General features: G+C 35.6%; 1 protein-coding gene across 5 annotated transcripts in view; it reads right to left on the bottom strand.

Moving 5' to 3' along the window:
• Positions 1-16672, bottom strand: part of EPHA6 (EPH receptor A6) — a 533966-nt gene that overhangs the window by 486249 nt on the left and 31045 nt on the right. For all 5 annotated transcript variants that reach the window (XR_010392099.1, XM_064522371.1, XM_064522378.1 and 2 more), the window contains exon 2: positions 10304-10368. Coding sequence is in view for 4 of the 5 variants with exons in the window: in XM_064522371.1 (XP_064378441.1) it covers positions 10304-10368 (65 nt within the window). In the remaining variant the exon portion in view is untranslated. The remainder of the gene's footprint in view (positions 1-10303; positions 10369-16672) is intronic.

Genomic DNA, 16672 nt, shown 5'->3' with positions numbered 1-16672 from the left:
CATATTTGTATATAATACCATCTTGATTGAACAGAAATGGAAAAATGTAAAAATATATGCAATATTACTATCACAAAGTTCAGGCTTACTACATAATAGATTAAAAATATGTGTCATTGCACTGTGGCAAGCACAAATGGGCCCCAGCTTGTTTGGGATATCCAAATAAGAATATGACTATCTATCTTGCCAAAAGCTATCCTCTATGGAATCTGTAATTAGACGTTTCACACAAAAACAATGAAAAATAATCAGGATAATGCCCAAATATATGCACAAAAAATGAGGATGCTGAATAATCTCTCTTCACAGTGCCTGGCACATTACATGAATTTAACCATTTCAGATGAAACATACTCTGGCAACCCAGGATCCATCCAACAGGTACTCAGATTCCTAGCACAGCCACAGCTAGTTCTATGGCCAGGCTTTCTAGACTCCATATGCACACAAAATAAGACTTTTGCCATTTTAACAGAAAAAATAGGTGAAAACTCAGGCACGTATCAAATTACTGGGCCACGTGGCAATCCCAGGGACATACTGTTTCTATGAAAAGCTTTTATGTTCCAAGAAATGCTCCTAATGAAAACATGACTCTCATAGGCAAGTCATCTCATATCGGCAACAATTCCTTTAGAAAGGCCTTCCTAGACATTTAACTAGATCTTGGATGTACCTAACTGTTAAATCCCTGCACATGGATATTAATCTCAAGAAAAATACCCTTCAACTTACTTTTTCCTCATATAGCATATCTCAAATCTCAAAAAAGACTCTAAATATGGCATTGCAGAGCTTGGTGTCTGAGTATGTCCAAATTACAGGTCAAATATGTGGTTTTAAATATTTTTCTTAATGTCATCTCTGTAAATTTCTCATATTGTGTGAAAATCTGATTAGCTTCTTTTTCCTTTATCCCTGTTAAGTGTTCTGACAGCAAAATCTCTGTCTTCTATTAAACCTATTATTAAAACTACAGCCTCTGTGACATCTCTGAAATCCTGCTGTTGAGCTTTCATAGATGTAACTACATATCTTTATTGCAGCTGAACTGCTGTAATAGAAGGAAGAAGTTAGACTTTCAGATGCCTTGGTGTTTTCTGAAAAATGTCCTCAGTTCCCAGTTAAGAGTTTTGCTTCTTGCTACTTCTACATTTATGTGTATGGATGGAGTTTCCTGTTCCACAGAGTATTCAGAGCTATTTGCCTGGAATAAAAGTGAAACATTCTAGGTAAGAGTCTGTTTAGGTAATGACATTGACTTTCACAGAGCTTTCATTTTAAATATGCCATTAAGGAAGTAGAAGATGTCTAAACTATGATGCCGTGTTCATTCAGTAGCAGTTCTCAAACCACAAAGCCCTAGGATTTGATAAACACAATCAGATTCCTTAATTCTAATTTTAAATGTCCCAGAGTATTTTACTTTTCTCACAAATCTTCTCCTGCAGTTCTCCAAACTAGTTCAGAGCATGTTCAGTTCCATTGGATAGGATGTTATAGGCTCAGCAAGGCTAGATAACTTGCAGCCAGGAATTCATGAGGAGCTATGTCAGGAGACCTTTGGCTCACAGACATTAGCCTTTAGAAAGCCTGGAATATGGGGGCACCTCTAAAAGACTGAAACGTCTTGCTGATTCTTGCTAACAGTCAAAAAGGGCAAATTAGGCTATCCAAGTAACAGTAAACCACCTACGTTGTCATAAATGCCAGTCACTAGTGGTGTCCCCCACAAGTCAAAACTGAGGTCAGCAGTGTTTAACATCTTCATTAATGACCTGGATGATGGGACTGAATGTATCCTCAGCAAGTCTGCAGAAAATACATAACTGGGAGGAGTGGCTGATACACCAGAGGGCTGTGCTGCCATTCAGAAGGACCCCAACAGGCTGAAAAGATGGATAGAGAGAAGGAACTTCATGAAGTTCAACAAGGGGAAATGCCAAGTCCTGCCCCTGGGGAGAAATAACACCATGCACCAGTACAGGCTGGGGGCCAATCAGCTGAAGAGTAGCCTTACAGGGCAGGACTTGGGGGTCCTTGTGGACAATAAGTTGAAGGTGGGCCAGCAATGCACTCTCATGGCCAAGAAGGCGAACAGTATTCTGGGCTGCATTCAGAGGGATTGCCAGAAGCTTGAGGATCGTGATCCTCGCCCTCTACACAGCACTGGTGAGGCCGCATCTAGACTACTGGGTCCAATTCCCCAGTACAAGAAAGACATGGAGCTACTGCAGCAAGTCCAGTAAAGAGCCACTAAGATGATTAAGGGACTGGAGCATCTCGCATGTGAGGAAAGACTGAGAGAGCTGGGACTGTTTAGCCTAAAGACGAGAAGGCTGAGGGGGGGTCTTATCACTGTATACAAATATCTGATGGAAGGATGTAAAGAAGATGGAGCCAGACTCCTCAGTGGTACCCAGTGACAGCACAAGAGGCAATGGACACAAACTGAAACTCAGGAAATTCCACGCAAATGTAACAAAACAGTCACTTTAAGAGTGACTGAGCAGTAGAACAGGTTGCCCAGAGAGGCTGTGGAACCTCCATCCTTGCAGATAATCGAAACTCGACTGGACATAGTCCTGGACAACCTGCTCTAGCTAACCCTGCTAGAGCAGGGGAGTTGGACCAGATGAACTCCAGAGGTCCTGTCCCATCCCAGCTATTCTGGGATTCTGTAAAATCTCAAGCAAAATAACTGAAAACAATAAAAGATTCAGTTGGTACAGAATTGTATGGAATCGATAAATGACATTTATCTCAGATGTACGAGAAGCTGGTCTTGTCAACAAAACTGACTTTATTCTCTGAGTTTAAGCTATGTTTAGAGAGATGGTTGAGTGAATATAACACACTGAGACCTTTTTAAGCTATTAGATTGAGTATTACATGATGCATGATTATAAGTAAGTATTTCACAATATTCAAGCAGAGATTACGGAGACTAAGAGATATTATCATATATCATATAATCATATAGCATCGTACCTGTTATATAGTAGCTATCAAAATTAAATTTTTCTGATGAGACTTTCGAAGGTATGTGGGTTGGTAAATATTCAGAACACAAAATTCATATAGAATGATACAAATATTCTTGGCAGGAAGACTTATTCAAGCATGATGCATATTTACGTATCTAGGAGTAACAATACCACCTATACCTAATGAATAAATTACTATGTCTTATAAAACATCAGTTCTGGAAAACAAGTATGAGTCACAGTGAGAATCAACTGAACATGAGCCCTAATATTATTACCGTGGTAAGAAAGCCTAATGGGATCTCTTTGATGTATAAACAAAAGAGTAGTAAAGGAAAATGGCATGATGATTTATATATATTATATATATAATATACATATGTTGCGGATAATAGTGAAAATGGCTGTAAAATACTGCAGATATGTGCCCATATTTTAAAAAAAGAAAAGCCACATGGTGATCTGAATTTTGGAGAAGTTTTGTAGTAGGAGGAATGAAGGACTTCATCTGTTTAAATACAGTATGAGGCAAGAAGAACTGGCAATAGAAAACCATTTTTAAACGGTGATCTAATTAATTAATGGAAGAAATAACAGGGAAACTATGGCTTCTTGATGTCTTTTAAAATGATATGCATTAGTGAGATACATGTTATTGTGTTTAATGCAATGGTAACTGCTTGAATTTTTTCAGCCTCTGATATAAAGGTGGTCTGATGCATTGTTCCTTATGGTCAGAATGAATTTAAGTATCTATTGAGTTCTGATAATTACAGTATTAAAAGTGAAGATCAGAAGTACTGATGACATTGTACTTCATGCTGCTACATGAAATACTCAAATCACAGTAGTCCTTATAATCAGTATTGATGTGGCCATGTGGATATGCAGATTTATGCTTACAAATACAGACAACTTACCTGGTTTCTACTTCATAGACAATTCCAAATGATCAGGAACTACAATTAGGAGAATGTCCACTTCTTCCACGCTATCACCTGTATTACTCACTTGTTTTATGTTTTTAACTTTTACTTCTTCTCTGCTTGTAGATAATTTAAAACAATATAAAATGCAGAACTAAATTGTGGACACTGGATATCACCATACCTACAATACACTCCCTGTCTTTTTCTTATGATGCCGTGCTGCTAGGTAAGCACATTTAATGCATTAACCTCACTTTGTGTTTGTGCATTAGTGATTTCATAATGCACACCTTAGTCTGACAACTTAGACATTTGCTCATTCCACTTTTTGTATTTTTCTACTACTTTTACATAACTTGTTCTATTCTCTTCACCCTTGTGTCATTTAGCCACCTCATATTTTTACTACACTGTGTGTGTTGTGTTTAGAGCTGAACCTAGTAATATTTGTATTACTGCTTCACACAGTGAAGTTATATTGCCCTTTTTTCTTTCTTTCTTCTGTTCCAGCCTTTCTTTAAGTTAACTTTCTTAGGTAGCTTCTTAGGCTATTTTCTATTGTTTATGCATCCAATGACTTCTTATAGGAGAAGTTAAATAAAGGAAGGGGCCTACACTTCTCTCACTTTCTTCAGAAGTGTTTTGTTTCTATGTGATTTTAAAGGAATTTCAGAGCATTCTGTAACATAAGCAATCAGTTTAAGAAAATATATAGTAAAAATCCAAAGTCTGGTATAAGAATGTTCCTTAGGCATATTGGCCCAATTATGCTCAGAGATACCAATCAAAAATAAAGTTGTAGAGTGGATGCAGCTACACAGAAAAAAAAACCTATTTGCAGGTTGGCACTGGAAAATCATATCAACTCTGATTACAACATAAAAGATATGATTAGTAAATGAGTAATGGTAAGACAAACGGTACTAAGCCATTCAAAATATGTCACCAAAAACTCCAGCAATGTTTTCTAATTAGTTAAGAAGGAGCTAACAGTGAACGGTTGACTGATGCATGCCCCATAAGACAATTATTTTAACAGATGGAGTAAAATAATCAGTCTGGTAAAGTATCAAGCTGGTAATCAATAACATCACAAGTTCAGTCTCAACAAATTCAGAATAGAAAAACCCTAAAACTGCATATTAGCGAGAATAATTCAAAATCTTAAAAGATCCCCCAAAGAAACAAGATATTTAAAACAGAATTACTTCTGTGGATAAATTTACAGGAAAATTACTGATTGACAAGGAAGCTTTTCAAATAACTGCCAAAACTGAGATTAAAACAGGTGCATCACTCATGCAGATGTCAAATAGTTTAGTGGACTGATAGTAGGCTCTTTATTGCTGAGGCTACATGTTTTGCCTACACTGACAGGTCAAGGAAGCTTGTACAACCCCCTTCTTCATGTATACAATTTCTCACAGCCTTGCGTTATGAGTCACCTTGACGTTCTTTTGTGTTAATTTTAAAATTATTTTGGAGTTTATGAAGTTGCAGCAAAGAAGTAAAAGTTCAGATTAATGTTATGTGTGAATTTGAAGCAGAGTATTTTTTCATGATTAATGTTCTGCGTGGGTTATTTTCTCGTTCAAGTAAGAATGCTTTATTCCAAATTAGCACAAGGTACTTGCAAAGTAGATTTAACTCATGCAAAATGAGGGCTTCTTAGAGTTGAGTAAGAGCATTTACTGTAGAAGTTAATTAGCCATAGACAGGCCCTTGTGGCAGTGGTCTCCAAACCATAGCTCATGAGCAAACTTTGCTCACAAAATTGGGTTAGGTTGCTTAACACAATAGGAAAAAAAAATTAAATTGAAGTCAAAAGGGAGAAAAATATCTAGAGTTGCACAAGGTGCATCATTTAATTAGTATTACTGTTAATGGAGAAGTGAAGGTTGAGAACCACTACCTTTCAGTTAGGCTTTCAGGTTTTCTCCTTTCCTCTCTAAATTCTAAAAACTTATTAAAATACTTAATCAGTGCTTAACCCCCTATTAAAAGCCACCCTTCTAACAATCATGGCACAGCAGACTGCAGTGAGAAAACCTAAGAAGAATAATACTGTCCCAAGTTCAGTATATTGACTTCAGCTAGAAGGAAATGGTTACACACCATGGATAATAACAGCTCATGTGAACTCCACTGGCCTGCCCACTAGCTCAGGCAATGCATTCATGTCTTCTTTTTAAATGTATAAGGGAATTCCTTTCCATTTTTTTCTACCAATCCAGACAAAACTTATTCTGCATTTTCAAGGTTATGAAGCAACAGTTTGTTGAGTAAAGATCTACTTTCACTTCATAGCACATGCTTTTTCATAAATCAATCAGTCATTTTAAAGTACAGCTTAAGGAACAGAGGAAGTATCAGATGTGCCCATTATTAAGTAGAAATCTTAGACAGCCCATCACTGAGAAGCTAAATTGGACCTCGATCAACAAAAGCTGATTCCAGTGACCTCGAAGATATTAATGCTTTACTTACTCTGCATTTTTGGAGCTCTTAGCACTTAATTTATTATCTGTTCAAAATACAAGGAAAAAATCTGACAAGCAAATAAAACAAATTTGTTAGGAAAAGTATTGTATTTTCGAGCTTTACAGAGGTTGTACAAACAACTGAGAGGAAAATGAAGAAGTAAAATCGCACATTATAGTACCCAAGAATGGATATCTCAGTTGTGCATGACTCATCTTTGCAGCTAAATGATGGGATTGCATACAAATGCCACACAGAAAACTACCGTGTTGTATCGTTACTTGCTTGGATAGGTACCTCTGGAGGTTACTGTAACTGCTGAAAGCTTGCAAGCATTCCATTATGAGCTCACTATAAATAAAAAGACTAAGAGGAGAAGGTTAAGACTGAAATGTCATGCAGTGGTTCTACACAGTCCACAACAATATTCTCTTCTAATTTTCTTCTTCTACTTCACCCCGGCCTGTTAGTTTAAAATCTCTGAGAGATACTTAACATTACCCAAATCCCAAACATTAGTGAATATTTAAGTTGATATCTAATTAATGAGAACACTCTCTGTGATTGAGTATGCTAGTGAACTAATAACTTCTGCTACTATGTCACAGTCTGAAGAAAACCTGTCATCCCATCTCCTTAATCCCAAAACCATTCTGCAGTCAGAGAAGTTTAACTATTTGTTAATGACTTTTTTTTTTTTCCCACACATAAACCTAATACACACTCTTATCTTTGACAAAAAAAAAAGATTAAAGTTACATGTAAGACTTACACAGTATCTGAACAAAAATCTCCATCAAAAGCACAAACAAACCAAAACAGTCAACCTTCTTCAGGAAAGGGGGAAAAGCTGATGTGCCCATCACTGGGCTAAACAGGTTTGTATTTCTGCAGTAATAATCTCAACCATACCAATGATTATGTCATACTCTAAATTATGTTAGGACAGATAAATAACTCAGATTATAGTATGGGCATAAAACAGCATCTCTAGTAGGTTTTGTGCAAGATCTAGAAAGATAAATGCTCTGCTGTTCTTTACCAAATCTGTAAGCATAATGGGAGTTATCTACTGCATCCCAAAAGCACAGTTTTACCTTAAGTTTTAAAAAGAATAAATAACTAACATGAATGTTGGCCTTCTGTTTCAGAGATTGCATGCAAAAGTGACATGAAGAATATGTCATATTCTGTTAATTACTTGAGCACTTAAAAGTTCAAATTTTTTCTTACTTTTGCACTAGGTGCAGAATCCCAGAATCATTTAAATAGAAGCCATTTAGAAATTCATTCCATTTTACTTTTTAATTTCAACATCTTTAATATTTTATAAGTAGAAGTAATATAACTTTCTGTATTTTAATAGCTTTATGCATTTTTCTGTATGATCAAATATCCAAAACAAAATGAACATTTGGTATATTTTAATGAAGTCTGTCAGAACAACACCAGCTATGAAAGAATCAGCAAACACCAATTTTAATCAGCAGTTCTGAATAACTCTCAGTGAGTGAGATAAATAGCTCTCACTTCATGTAAGTTATTTGTCTTTATTATTTATGCAGCCAGTTTTTTTTGTTTGTTCCTTCTTTCTGCACTGTTTCAGAGATCCAGCATCACCACTAAAAGGTCTTACTGTTCACAACAACCTTTACTGGCACAGTATGTGCCGGTATTGACCTAAACCATCTTCTTCCATTCCGCTATGAGAAATGAAGGACTTTGTCAACGAATCCAGTCACCTGCTGCTGTATGTGACCAATGTCAAATAGTCTTTCCTAAATTAATCGTGCTTTTTCTTCAAAACAGGAATTCTTCTCACCTACATAACTCCCAAGAAGTCTGTGGGACTACTTACTTAAAGCAACTACTTTGCTGTAGTGGATAAGAATCTTTATCCAGCTTACAGCATATAATGATCAGTTCAGCCTTTTTTTTTCCTGAGTTACCATGTGCACTTCTCTTTATTACCTTTCCTTACTTTATCTATCTACTTCCTCTCATCTTACAATTTTCACTCTAGCTTCTTCTGCCTAATTTCATATCCCATGAAGCCTTGTCCTTGTACTGCATGTTTTCCTCATGCTACAAACTGTTCTTCTCCCAAATATTTTCTGTAGCTACCTCTTTTAAACCAGATTTTACTTATTTGAGAAATTCTCCAGTATTTGAATCCAATGTGCTGATTCAAATGTGTACTCCTTGGACTCTAGTAAATACTGCCAATTCTTAAGACACAGTAAAGACAATTTCCCTGAAAACCTCAACATGCTACAATACTGATGTTAAGGGTACAACCAATCAAAACAGATACGTTATAATAGCTATGTTTTAAATAATCTCTAAGGTTTTTTTTGAGCTTGCCTAGTGTTGCTATTGTTATTGGAGTAACTAAAGCTTTTAAAACTTCCAGAATAACTGAAATTATATCTTCTTTAGCTTCCAAATGCAAGCCTACCAGCTCAGTTCAATGGGACTCCTAACAAGACAAAAGCAAAAATTTCTCGCTGTCTTTCTCATCATAGTATATGACAATATTTACCTTTCCTAGGATTTTTGAAGGAAAAAAACATCTCAGAATTATAACTCAGATCACATCAGACTGCATACAAAATTCAAAACACAGAGATATCTGTAACAGACTAAAATGTTGTCTAGGAATACAAAGGACTGGAAAATCCTGAAAAAAGTAACCCATGAAGTTGAAAATAGGCTGAGATTAAGAAATGTCACATTGCCTGAAGTCCCTGAGGGCAGAGACACAGCAGGCATTTTATAAAAATGGATTATTAAGGTGCTGAGGAGAGACAATTTCTACATCCTTCTGGAATGGATTACAAGAAATAAAATAACTAAAAATGAAACAAGAGATCTTTCACTCACAGAAATACAGTGCTTTCTGAGCTCATTTCTGAATCAAGTAAATTATACGCCTCATTCCCAAGAATTAAGAGATAATACCAGCTAATATAAAGACAAGTGATACACAATCAAGGGCTATCTAAATGCACTGAGACATCAGAACTAGAAGCTGATACAAGAGGTGTCAAATGCTCCAGTATACTGTATCTCAATTAAAAAGTTAAAATGCCTCTGATGTTCTGTTAAGTGCGTTAGCTGGGTGGAAAGAGAACGCAGCCTTTGAAGTGTAGCCACTGGCAAAATACCGATGGCTAAACTTCAAAGAGTAAAAATACTCCTCTTCCCTACACTGGTCTGGCCCTAGCATCTTCAAATACACTGGATACCTGTAACACTCTGAGGCCCTATACACAGTATCAAGTGTCTCCTGTCAAGCTACTAACATTATAGTGAAACTGTGTAAGATGTTAAACTGGAATACTTAACTTTGATCTGAAATGGTCAATGGAGAAAAAAACCCCAAAACTATTTAAATGTTTTTTCTAAACATTTACATTGTTCTTCATGGCATTAACATACACTAAACATGTTTTTCTAAATTAGTTAACCTACCATTTTACCAGATACTGAAATCCATATTAATCTTCACTTCAATCATTGAAGTTTTTTTCCAAGTTGCTACTATAAAATAAAAATTGAGTTTTCTTTTTAATTCCCAGAAAATATATTCATAATACATGCCCACAACTTAAGTATTTTTAGATGAAATTTTATGACATGTAACAGCTGGAATCAAATTAGAAACATGACAGATTCTTAACAATCAGAAAAGCAAGAGAACGGCAACATAATGTACTCATGTCATTCTTGTGGCTTTTATTCCTAGTTACAACTCAAGCTGTTCCAGTGCTGAGAACAACTAAATTCCTTCCTACAACTCCATACTGCAGGAACATCCACTCAGCTATAATAGCCATTCTACTTCTAGACTGTCAAAATGCCAAAATCAAGACAATGAAACTAAAATGATTAGTGACTTACCCCATTTAAAGGAAATGTTTTCCATCCTAGTTCTCCAAGTGCAGCTGTAGTATCAAGCAACACAACTGAAAATTGAAAAAGAAAGAGAATGTTTGGGGCATTTCTTGAATTACACATATAAAAGACAGTAAAGTTCAAAGTATAAAGCCTGTGTGAGTTGAATGAGTCATCTACTAATCATCTAAGCACATCTGTTTAAAGCTACTGAAGCAATGAAAATGTTGGAGTATGAGTAAAAACAGAACCTAAATGTTTACGCTTTTGAGGCTTACATTTTGAGGCTTACATTACATTCATTATTAAATGTCTCAGAAGATAAGATTTAACTTCTTTTGTAAAAATCACTGCAAAATCACAATGCACTACTCATGTCGTTTCACTAAAAGGAGACTGAATAAGCATGCACAATTCTGTAATCCTAGAAATCTGGAAAGTCTGCATGTAGACTTAAGCATTAAAGCTAATAAAATAAAGAAAAACAGAGCTTCAAAACAAAAATGTTTGCAAAAATATTTCAAGAAATAAATGAAAGTTATACAGTACAAAAATTGTGCAATTCCAAAAGAACACACAGGGTCTAACAACTTTAGAGTTAATATTCCAGTTTGTATAACAGTGCTGAAAGCTGCTACAAATGTTTTGTATAACTTCTGCCACTTTCATTATTGATTTTTAACAGATGACAGGTTGTGCATTATTGTACACATATATTACAAAATGTTGCTGTATTATTTTAATTATTTAAATTAGATTAGCACCATTTTTTTCCTTTCACTAATAATGCAAAAATCATACAGACCACAGCTCATAGCAGTAAGGAAGCTGATTATAAACTAAATATTTAGAGACATGAGAGACCGTACTACTACAACCTCTACAATCTACTACTACAGTCAGTACCTACATGTACTACTGCCCTCTAATGGAATTGTTTAATTTTACCCTCTCATTTCATGAAAAATACGTAAAGAAGGATTTAAGCATAAAATTATGTATTGTATAAGGCAGCTGATTTTAATTCTCAGGTTACGGTGTTTTGAAGGCTCAGTTCCTCCTCATAGCCCACAAATTTCAGTTCTTCTTCAGTCAGTTAAATGATGTAGAAAAATTAAACAATTACTTTGGAACATGACACTGCTTTCCATTCATTTGGGGGTTTTATGCTGCTGCACATTATCTTCTATCTGTATATTGATTGTTTGGACAATAAACTCTACAGCTATCCTCACAAAAATGCACAGCAGCAGCAGCATAAGCCAAGTCATGAGTTTAGCCTTGTGGAAAAGACACACTGGCATGCAAACTATTTGTGCTCACCCACCTTATTACAAGAAACGACATAGCATATTCCTTTGACTTTTGTATTAGTAATAATCAGAATTTCTCTGTATTTGAATGTATATTGACTTATAAACTGAAGCTGAAATAGTTTAATCAGCAACTTTACAGTCAGGTAACATGTTCAAGAGCAACTAAGTCTTTAATGATTTATCTGAAGAATCTAATTACATTTTAAAAAGGATATCCAGCAAAGCATTCTGCTCCCCACCTTTTCATAAGTTTATGAAGCTTTATGAATAACTTGAAGATCAATCAAACATTTTTACATGCCCTATTTTATTTCCAAATATAGAATTATTATCTCCACTGAGACCATGACAGTCTTCTGATTACTTATAAAGCTGTGATATAAAGCTGTCGTAGTATTTTCTATTTGCATCAGGCTACCATACACTTGTTCAAGAGTCAGAAAAGCCTCTTCCCGTTTGGTCTGTGATTCATCAGTTTCCTCTGTAACCCTTCCAGTAACAATGTCCAGGAGATCTGTCACCTCCCCCTCCAAAAAAAAAAAAGAAAAAAAAAAGAAAAAAGAAAGAAAAAAAAAGAAAAAAAAGAAAAGAAAAGAAAAAAAAGAAAAAAAGAAAAAAAGAAAAAAAGAAAAAAAGAAAAAAAAGAAAAAAAAAGAAAAAAATCAAGCCATTGGGTTTAGCCATTTCCTTTTCATAAGGAAGATCAAACATTCAGCTGGTTTCTGAGAATATTTCAGTTACCTCTTAGGAGTTTGTTTTCTTCCCTCCTCTCCTCCCCTTCTTCCTCTGTCCAGCAAACAATTTACTTTGCTTTTCAGCTGAGATTATACCTTGGTACTTATCAAGCAGTGCTCTGATGATATCTTATTTTTAATTTTTCCACAATCAGATAAAAAGCACTATATGTTACTGCTAAAGCTATGGATCTGCAGGTGGGAATGGACTCTCTCCACAAACAGCTAACACAAGGACTTAAATTATTGTTTCAGTTTGTGATTTTTGCGGTAACAGGCCCACAAGTTCATCCAGGTATTCAAAACTTACTCTTCCAAGGAACAAGGCCTAGAATGGGAAAAGTAATTCATTTGTTCAATGGAGCTTGAATTTATTAATTTCTTGCCTAAATTAATCATTTAAGATTTTAAAGCTCAAAGCTATACATTAAAAAATTTAAAAAACTAGAAATAAATTAATCACTGAAAGTATGCTAAGTTTAAATTTCTGTGAACCATGATCTAATAACATTTATTATATATATTTATGAAATGATCCCCATTATACAGCTGACTTTTGATAAAAACACAGATTTTGACACATTTTACTTACTAAGCATCTTCTATGCTCACATATGCTCATCTGTGTCCACCAAATCTGTAAGAACCTCAGTTTGGTGTATTCAAAAAGCCAAAAAACTAATAACCAGAATTAGAATGCTATCATGTGCCAAAGTCAGAAATAAAAATCATAAAAAGTAAAAGACTATTTTTCCAAGAGTAAACAGGAAAAAGCAAAATGTAACATGCAAAATGTAACAATAGTACTCATATTAAAAGACAAAATGATTATTGTCCATAAATGTGCAACAGACTGGCAGATCAAGTGAACAATATGTATAGAGCAAAGAAATACAGATCCTAGTGAAAGAGTGAAAACAAGAAGGCTGGCCATACAAATGAGGACAGGGATAAAATAATAAAATCTTCCCTCAGTGATTTGGAGATGTCTACACCTCTGTATAGGACAGAGATACCTGAGTTAGCTTTAAATGATTAAGAAACAATCTATCCCCAGCAGCACAGACCTGATGATAGACAAATTTGCCCTGCTAAGAAGTTTTCAACATGCAGCTTCTTGGCAGAAAATTCACTCTGCCAAAGAAATCCAAACTAAAAGGAATGCCCACATGTACACATCTGACTTATATCCAGTGTTTCTCCTCCCACTGCAGAAAAGTGAAAGGTTTTAAAGAACTAAAAGTTCCTATAGATTTGGACATTCACATGCAGAGACTAAGAAGAGATGGAGGATGCTACATGGATGATGCTTCCAACCTTCCTTAAAAAGTTAATGCAACCAGGAAGCTATATTTACTGACCCTTGTCCTTATGCTTACTTGTTTATGCTCCTTTGTATGCCACAAAAAATCCCATTCATCTTAAATGAGATATCATGCAAAGCGGTCATTATGGACAAGATGGTAGCATAAGCAAAAGTGTCTGTCTGGAACTACTGAATTTAATATTTATGAAAAAGCTATAAATTAATAGGTTGCAACTAAGAAATTTCATTGACATTTCTGACATCCAACCTCCACCTGCAGCAGCCAGATTTTAGAGATGACAGAAAGTGTAAACCATGCAGACTGATCAAGAGCAGCAGAACATAGTGCTGCCATTATAAAGTCATGTCACGATTCAACAAGAACTAAAGATCTCTTAAAAATACCTTCAGATAAAGAGAACTTAGATTTGGCATTTGTACCTCTCTTCTTAAATAATTAAGTTAGGGATACTATCACTCAGACAACAATAATATAGATATACAGACTTGCACTTGTAGCTATAAATCTCTTGTTTTAGTTAACTGAGCAGTTCACACTTTGCTTAGCTTTGTTTTCCAGTATATTCTTTAATAGATATTACACTGTTATTGCTCATTTTATTATGCCATATTGAGCTCAATTTTCCTTTTTTTGACAAATCCTACACTGCTATTATTAGATTTCACAATTGAAATTAATCTTTTTAGACGTTTTGCTCAGTCCTAAGGGAACTGTTTTATTTAAAATTACAATGAGGAGAGCTCTGAGAGTCTTGAATTTTAATTCTAATTCCAAAACACTGCTCTGAAGATGAACTCTATCATCTTGTCTGTGCAACTGAGGAGAAAAGCTTTCCAAATGTTAATATCATTGTTTTCTTTTCTCCTCTTCTTTTTTTACACTGTATCTCCAGACAGTCTGACCTAACAGTTTTAAATGACTAAAGGATTTCAGCCAAACTAGTTCATGGATTCACGGTCTGACATCAGACTGGACCATTAGATCACCTAGACCGACCTCCCATCCACTGTAGCCTTACATATTTCACTGCTATCTCAATATTGGGCTAAATAACTGCTGTTTGACTAAGCATGTTGTAACCTACAGACCAGTTCACCTGCCTGTGACCCGAGGCCTAATTTTGGGCAGCACAGCAGTGAGACCATACTGAGCTGTTAGAGAGAAGGTAAGCCAAAGATTTGCAAGGAAAGTCAAACAAACAACAGAAATTTGTTTGTAAAGACAATACTAGTAACTCAGGGACCTGCAGAAAAATATCAGCCTGAAAAAAAACCAAGAAAATAGCAGGGAATCAGAAGAAGATAGCTTGGCAAGACTGCAGACCAGCTCACTCCAAGGAGCAACACATCCACATGGCTGAGTGACACTTGGTCAGCAGAGCCTCACCAGGTGCCTCTCTCAGAGCGGAGAGCATCTACTGCTTAGCCTGGTAGCACATTTGCCCGAGGTGGGCTAACACTTGGTGTGTTAGCCAATAAACAGATGCCAGGTACTTAGGACCTATGGATGTCCTATATGCAGAATCTCTTGGCAGAGGGTAGAAGATGCCCATATAAAAGACAGAAAGTTTCAGTATCTTCCACAAGGGTAGGCACTCTTCACTGATGATATCCAGAGACAGGTTAAACTGATGCAATTTTTTTTTTCTCTGAGAACTTACTTATCAACTGCAATTGATTCATATTTATAAGACAAATACACTGAGCTTCTGAAGTCTTTCACTGAAAGGCATACTTCCAGCCCCCAAGACATTTTTTGTGGCTCTTTTCTGAACTGTCTGCAATTTTTTCAGTTTTTATGGTCTTTTTTCTTCCTTTCTACACATTTTTAAGAATAGGATCACCTGAAGTATTTCAAAGTCATTCTTTCTAATAATACACATTAAGATAAAAAGGCCTCCCTATTTTTATATCCTGTTTATGGTATCTCCAAGGTCACATTAGCCTATTTTTTACTGCAGCATTGCACTCATAGGCAGTTATTAGTCTGTCAAGATCACTATCCTTTACAGAATCACTGCTTTTCATCTTTTTTTTTGGTTGAGTTGCATTTTTGTTCCAGAATGTACAAAGATGCATTTATTCATATTAAAATGAGCTTTATATCTAAACGCTGACCTTACTAAATGATAAAGGCTGTTCCCTGTCTGTACATCCTCTTTCTTTACTTACCACTCTACTATTCCTCTGTCACCTGCTGATTTTACATTTATTTCCATGTCACTGATGAAAAATGTTGACCAGTCTTAATTGTGAATAGTGTATAAGGAATACCTCAAACTCAGTGATTTAACAATCACTGAAAATTATTTCAAGATTTCTCAGACCTCAGATTTTAAAGTGCATTTACTAAAAGCTCTGCTAAGATTTCTGCAGTCCTTGTTGCATTCTGTCACACCTTACAAAATCTAAACATATTACCTCTATGACATATCAGACAACCTTGCTTGAAGAAGACAGAAAGAAGGAGGAGATACACAATATGCAAGTTATTCTTGGCAATTAACACCTAACCAACTGGGAAAAATGATCAGCTCCGAGTTTGTTTTTTGAACAGGCATATTTCCCATAAAACCGTATGAACTGGCATTGACTATATACCTATCAACTGAGTCCTTTTTCAGAATTTCCATTATTTCACATTCAACAGCTATATGGTTTAGGCAAGATTAGCGAGCTGCAGCAATAAAGGATGGGGACCACCTGTCTAGATAGCAGTTTTGCAGAAAAAGCATATAGAGGTTATAGCAAATCATGTACTGAATAGGATCAACAATGCTGTTTGATAGATAACAAATAAAAAGGATTGTAGCTAATAAAATATATGAAATAATCCTTCTCCTCTCTTCAGGATTTGTAAGCCTTCAGCAGGAGTGCTATGTCTGGTTTCAGTGTCACACTTCAAAAAATAAATGGATCAGTTGGAAAGAGACCATAGGAAAACAAGAAGAATGAGCAGCCCTCTAGAAATCTGGTTGTGCTCTGGAAGGTCCAAGCG

Source organism: Dromaius novaehollandiae, chromosome 1, assembly GCF_036370855.1.
Source record: "Dromaius novaehollandiae isolate bDroNov1 chromosome 1, bDroNov1.hap1, whole genome shotgun sequence".
NCBI classification, from domain to species: Eukaryota; Metazoa; Chordata; class Aves; order Casuariiformes; family Dromaiidae; genus Dromaius; species Dromaius novaehollandiae.
Note: the sequence above shows the minus strand (reverse complement) of the source record. Positions and strands in the feature narration are given on the sequence as shown.